The sequence below is a fragment of the Alosa pseudoharengus genome, unplaced genomic scaffold (genome assembly GCF_046254945.1).
Source record: "Alosa pseudoharengus isolate Yale_2024_CS ecotype anadromous, Long Island Sound unplaced genomic scaffold, YU_APseudo_1.1 YU_APseudo_1.1_scf_19, whole genome shotgun sequence".
NCBI classification, from domain to species: Eukaryota; Metazoa; Chordata; class Actinopteri; order Clupeiformes; family Clupeidae; genus Alosa; species Alosa pseudoharengus.
The window spans coordinates 8,120,709-8,127,643 of NW_027468657.1; the positions used below are offsets into that span (position 1 = coordinate 8,120,709).

The 6,935-nt window shown below is 42.1% G+C and overlaps 1 protein-coding gene across 1 annotated transcript in view; it reads right to left on the bottom strand.

Moving 5' to 3' along the window:
* Positions 1-6,573, bottom strand: part of tnmd (tenomodulin) — a 46,815-nt gene extending 40,242 nt beyond the window's left edge. The window contains exons 1-2 of the mRNA XM_076292839.1: positions 6,427-6,573; positions 671-805 (exon numbers count right to left, since the gene is read on the bottom strand). Coding sequence (XP_076148954.1) covers positions 671-805; positions 6,427-6,474 — 183 coding nt within the window. The 5' untranslated portion in view covers positions 6,475-6,573. The remainder of the gene's footprint in view (positions 1-670; positions 806-6,426) is intronic.
* Between the last annotated feature and the right edge of the window lie 362 nt (positions 6,574-6,935).

Genomic DNA, 6,935 nt, shown 5'->3' on the forward strand with positions numbered 1-6,935 from the left:
AGAGAGAGAGACAGATTTCCAGAAGATAAATGACCAGGTTTACACCAACTCTAACAGCAGCGCGCCAGAGGTCCGTGTGCAAATTGAAAGGTGTTCGAGGAACGATGGCAATTAGAGCGAACGGACGGCAATGTATTAGGCCTGGGATTTGCCTGGTTGTATGGCAGCACAAGTCTTCCATCAATAAGGAAACACCACACCTTACGTGACTGCATGGCTTCGCTAGCTAGGCCATCAGAGACTTCAAAGTCCTCGGGGGCGGCCAGTCTATTAGGCCATTGTGCTGTCATAAGTGATTAAAGACTTGCACTAATGGGTGCAGTCTGTGATTCTATTCCAATATTCATGTCAAATTTAACAAATTGTCCCTCAAGGTCCGCTCTTCACAACTCAAAAAAAAAAGAAACTGTCCAAGTTATGGCTCTGCAAATGGGAACCAATTATAGTGGCTCAACTATATATCTAGAGTAGTAGTTTGTACCAAGCGATCAACAATTCCAGCCAATCAACAACGTTGCTTCAGGAGCATGAAAGGGAACTGTGTAATTTGGTGTAATTTGATTGGTTGTTGAGCTCAACAATCTTTGGCCGGAATTACAGACCTTCAAGACGTCCTTGAGCCAAGGGGGCCGCTGGAAGGGTCTCCTGGGAGTGGCCTGAATGAGCTTACCTTTCCTAGAGTTGGGTTCCAGAAATGCCTCAGACTGAAGACACCGACCGTGAGCAGGAGGAACACCAGGGACAGGGCGATGGCCGCCCTCTGGTAACACTGGTGCCTGGCTTTCTTGTCTTTCCCCTCCTCCACCTGAAATAAACAAAAAGACAAACAAACAAGTTAACAAAATAAATAACCTCAAAAACAAACCCTCAAAGTACCTCCTCTGTAGCCCTGTATATCTGCATTTGAATCAACTCCTCCAGCAGATCCTCAAGTTCCTTCAAAGCATATTTACAGTGTAATGCCATTATTCTGAGCAAATGGTGGCTACAGCCCAGTTATAACCATGTCTTAAAAGTCTATATTAATATGTAACCCCTGGTGAGAGAGAGATCAGATATTGCCTTGTTACTCACAAAATGAATTAAAAATGAATCCCACACTCCGAGATTGGTCTTATTGCCTTGTTCTCACTGGAGACCCGAGAGCATGAACTATGCAATTTCTGCATGATCAATACCATTAATGTTGAGGAGGAAGCATGATCAGTCGGAAATATGTATTTTTGCTCCGCTGTTTTGACATTGATGTATTGCAATTTGTGTTAAAAAAAGGTACACAGATTCCCTCTGTGGTTCTCTAATAGCATTGGCCACTGATGACATTGTTTATAAAGGGAAACCTCAACATTTTTTTTAAACTTGTGCCCAATTTGAACATTGTTTTGTGTGCAAAAATACCGACTCTAGAGACACGCTGTTCCCTGACAGCAAATTTTCTCTACAGTTAGAGAGCTAAAACAGACAAATTAGTATCTCTATAGAGATCCTTTCCATGTTGTCAAACATAATATTATGAGACTGTCAGTGGCGAAAACAAGTGTTTTACTTTGGCGCAAATACTCGTCCATAGATTTATGTTGTATAATCAGAAAGAAATGTTTTAGATTTCCAATTTAAAAATAAACTGTCCACATGTCTGTTAAAGGGACACCTCTACGAAACTCCCCATCGCTCGGTCTGAAGCTCTTTTCCTTTTTCCATTATACACACGTTTGCAACAATCTCTAGCGTTTCGTTAGCCTGCCTGCTTCGGTCGGCGGGTAGGATACACTGAACTTGCAACCGGGATATTCTTCCTACAGGCAGTAGGGGCGGGCGAGAGAGTCTTCATTCGCCCTGTAACGAGTCATTTAACCATATACCAACTTACGAAGATGAGTAATTAACACGAAAACGTTGCCTGGTGTCCCTTTAAAATAATTGAACCACTGGTCAGATTAAAAGCAATAGGCTCTACAGAACTAGCAAATGGACTGGGCGTAACAATGAGAACACCATGACAGGGGCAGCCGTGGCCTACTCGTTAGCGCTTCAGACTTGTAGTCGGAGGGTTGCCGGTTCGAACCCCGACCAGTAGGCCACGGCTAAAGTGCCCTTGAGCAAGGCACCTAACCCCTCACTGCTCCCCGAGCGCCGCTGTTGTTGCAGGCAGCCCACTGCGCCGAGATTAGTGTGTGCTGAGTGTGTTTCACTAATTCATGGATTGGGATAAATGCAGAGACCAAATTTCCCTCACGGGATCAAAAGAGTATATATACTATATATACTTTTATATGACTGGAATTTGGGTTGTGTTCAAACAGTAGTCAAAGGGCCAAGTGGACACAAGACAGTCGGATGGAATGAAAGAAAGCATTCCTTGTTCATCACATGTACATCCAGTGGCCAGAAACAGTTGGTCATCAACAGTTTTCATACATCCTGTATAAATATTATTTCCTATTACCGGTACATATGCTGCACATTGTCCATACACTGCTTCCAACAGACAGGGGCACTCACTCATTACAGCACATTCTCACTTCCTTTAGTTAGACTAGAAGGTACATGGCAACTTCAATTAAATTCAATTTTTGTCATGACAGGAACCAAAGAGAAAATGAATGGTTAAAAAGTTTTGCTGGCAAATTTAGGAAGAATTCAATGGCACTTCACTGAATTGTCTGATTAAATTCTTCTTATACTTGCTGTTTTGATAAGAGCCATTCTCTATGAACAGTAGGACATTTCTCTTGTTAGAGAGCAGAGTGAATTAATAGGCAAGTGCTGGGGACATTTGAATTCTGAAGAGATATTCCATCTCTCATTTATTAAACCAATCCCAAATGTGCCAGTTGGACCTGATTCCCCAAGCCGAAGACCACAAATTAATGAAGAAGGGGCTTTTGTCCTAAGCTAAGCAGCCACTGGAAAAGAGAATAGAAAGGCTCGCTATTCATTGCAGAGCACCCTGCAGGTCTTTTACGATAACAAGAGGAAACACAGAGTGTGCCATACTTCAATTAGTCTGGTTTTCAATGAAGAGCAGCTTAACTGCTGATAAAAGTGCTTTTCTTAAAATCGCAAATCCCTCTATGTAGGTCTGAAGTTGTACATACCTGTGTGAGTAAAGCAATCTTCCCATTAACACCCCATTCAAATGTACAACAATGTATTATTTGCGATACTATGAATTCAAGATGACAAAATCATATGATATGATAAAATATGACAAAATCATGACAAATACTAATATGATTCACCCAAACCTACACTTCTAGGGCCCTATCGTGCGCCCGGTGCAAGGAGGCGCAAAACGTGACGCAAGGCTTATTCTTATCTTACATCTTAATATTTTTTTGTCATGCGCTCCACTTTTATTAAACCTTGCGCCCAGGGGTCTGGCAATTAACAACATAAGGTGTGGTCTGGCGCATGATCCAAAAATCGCTAAGCCACTGACCAAGAAAAATCTGGTCTATAGTGAATGGCGCATATGATACAGCTGAAAATGCTGTCACGAGATGTAAGCAGCAACTCCTCTGCAGGATAAATATCCTTAGGTAGTCAGTCATTCGAACAATATTGGGGCAAGTGTTGCTTTTTTTGGCTATGTTTTCGACAGTAGCCCCTTGTCAATAGTGAAAGTAATTAACTGTGTAGAACTTTTTTGTCATTGACTATGAGACCACGGTAAAGTTAGTTTTACTTTGCCTATGAGTTCAAATAATAGGCGAGTGCAGATGCATGTACAGTAGGCTATACTCTGCTAGTCACAAACAGGTTTTAGTAAAGCAAGGTTTAGTGGAATGACATCAGAAAAACCCTTTTGCGTCTAGCATTTAATCACAAAATCACACCATTGAATTAGTCAATATGAACTGGCCACACCTCTGTTTATAAACTTTGCACCTCTGACCATCCGTTTCTGATATCCAAAATAGGGCCCTTTGATTTTTTAATTTTTAATCATTCTAAATCGGCTACTGAAATTGTATGATTGAAGAACACAATGAGAGCTATGGCAGGTGGTTCTCCAGTTTCAACAGCACCTTTAAAACAAACAAACAAAAAAACGGGGACATGGTTAAAAAAAATAAAAATAAAAATTTGAATAGGAACAACAACAAGGAGTTGCGAGAGCTCGGCATGATGGGAAATAGAAGGCTATGCGGCCACCTGGCCAGAAATTCCTCCAGAGGAAGAATTTTCTCCCAGCGTGGAAAAGGAAAAGAAAAAAGTGGCTGGAGTCTCTACTCTAATCCAGTGATTGCGTAAGCAGTGGAAACTTGACTGGAGGACAGAGTCCCGTCTGCTTCGGAATTTAAATTGCGGTGAAAATGCTTCACCGGCCGCCAGCAAAACGGTATCAAACCGGTTTAGGGTTCGGAACCGGCAACGCTAGTTCTGTACCGCAAGGTCTGATGTGAGTCGGGCTCTGATGGAGAGCCGGGAGGCCCCCTGCTGTTTCGTCAGAGTGAGAGAGAGAGACAGGAAGAGAGAGAGAGAGAGACAGAAAGAGGGAGAGACAGACAGGGGGAGGAGGAGGGGGGGCTTGAGAGAGAGAGAGAGAGAGAGGGACTAAGGAAGAGGGATAGGAGGGGGAGCAGAGTGGAGAGGAAAGAGAATGAGAGAAAAGAGAGAGAGAGGAAAGAGAGTGAGAGGAAAGAGAGTGAGAGAAAAGAGAGAGAGGAAAGAGAGTGAGAGAAAAGAGAGAGAGGAAAGAGAGAGAGAGGAAAGAGAGTGAGAGAAAAGAGAGAGAGAGGAAAGAGAGTGAGAGAAAAGAGAGAGAGGAAAGAGAGAGAGAGGAAAGAGAGTGAGAGAAAAGAGAGAGAGGTGGACGGAGCAGAGTGGAGAGAAAAGAGAGAGAGGTGGATGGAGCAGAGTGGAGAGAAAAGAGAGAGAGGTGGATGGAGCAGAGTGGACAGGAGCGTAGTGGGAGCTAGTGGACAAGAAGGAGATGCAGCAACAGGGAGGGTACAGAGGGACTTCTGAAATTACACAGGAAAAGATGGAAAACCACTGGACAGAAAGACTGAGAGAGATAGAGATGGACAGTCAAGAAAAACATATGTGAAGAGGGAAAAAGGAAACTAGTAGGTGGCAAGAAAGTACAGATTTCATACCACAGGTGATTTTTCCCCCTGAAGAGCTACTGGCCAGAGTTGGATGTGGGAGAATGCTACTGCAGGCTACAGAATGGAATGGAATGGAATGGGAGATATTTCAAAGAAATATGGAAAAAGTGCACTTGGCATGAAACAAGACATGAACTCTATTTTACCTTTTTATTTGCCACTAGCCTCTTCGTTGCAATTAACAGCCAAACAGTGTTGAGATTGCATCTCCTTAAATATAGCCACAATTTTTTTTATTTCCGTTTCTGCACTGAGAAAAATATGCAGGACTTTCACAGGGACAGGTGTTTTCTAAATCTCAATAATTCATCCTTCATAGATCTTTGTGCATCTGTTTCAGCACTTGGCAAAGTCAAATGTCAACACATACTTTCCCTGCTGGAGAAGTGCCTCAGATATTTATTTCAGAGCGCCATTACAGGGAAAATCATACATCATGGAAAATGCAAGGAGCAGCATAGCCGTAAGCAAGGGGAGGTTGACTGAAAAGTCACAGCAAGAGGAAAATAATAAAAGCTTTAGCTCACATTTTTGTATTCTCATTTTCTCTCTCTCTGTTCCTTTCCATATCTCTCATAGAGACATTAAGTCTGTGCACGCACAAGCACACACACACACACACACACACACACACACACACACACACACACACACACACACACACACACCAGTCCATCTTATACACAGAAAAAAATAGCACCTCAATATTTTGACATGATAATATCAGCAAAATATGTAAAACAGAAAGAGAGGTTCAAGGTACATATTCAGTAGCACTGGCAAGAAGTGAAAAATATACACTTATCCACCAGAGCCCGACAAAACAACTGCAGGAAATTTGACACCAAAAGGCTTTTGCAGGTATTGAGATTTTCCCCAAGTCTATGAAGATCAGTGCTGTCTGACATATAGCAGGGTAAAAATAAAACCAAAAAGTTATAGAGTTTCTCCGACACTCACAAGCAAATAAACAAACACAAAACTCAATTTAGACTCTCCTGGTGCCAAGACACCAAATCTGAAAATCCTCACTGAATTTTTTTTCTTCGGAATTCATATCTATTTTGTTTACTGTGATGACTATGCCTCAAGGCCCCTGTTTTGGTGAATTCATTAACCAATCCAAGTGCAACAGTCTAGATAAGGCAATATATCAGATGAGTCTAAATTATTTAAAATTTAATATTCCTGAATTACAGTCCCAGATATGCAAAATTATCTGGCAACACTGAAAAAAATAACATTAATTAAAAAAAATCAATGATAACCATGGTTAGAAGCTATTTACAAAGTAACTTTCAAAACTCACATCTTTCCAGAGGGTCTGCTGACTGTGTGACTGGGTGTTACTTTCCATATTGTCCTTTGCACTGTGGAGCTGAACTGCCTACTGAGTCCCTGGCAAGCAAAGAGTCAAGCCTATTCCACTGGCAATTTGGGAGCCTGCAGAAAAGGGAGGGAAGTTTGGGGATGGGATGGGATGGAATTACTTTAACACTTGTGATTCCTATTATAAGGACCAGGCAGATGTCTCCTGGCTGAAGCCGCTCCTTCCCCACTCCAGAAAAGGGGGGGAAAGATGCAAACATCTAACTTGAGTTTCCAGCAGAAAGTTGACACATAAATGACAAGTGTTGGGCTGATCTCGACTGGAGGCTAATTCTCTCACCCTCCTTGTCTTTGAACAGCGACTCTATCTCTCTCTCTCCTGAGTAATACTCAGCAGACGCTGTAGAGCTGACATCTTTACAGGGTATACTTACTGTTGCTTTGCGCAAACAAAATTTATAGAGAAGCGGTGAAACATCTGGGAGGTTT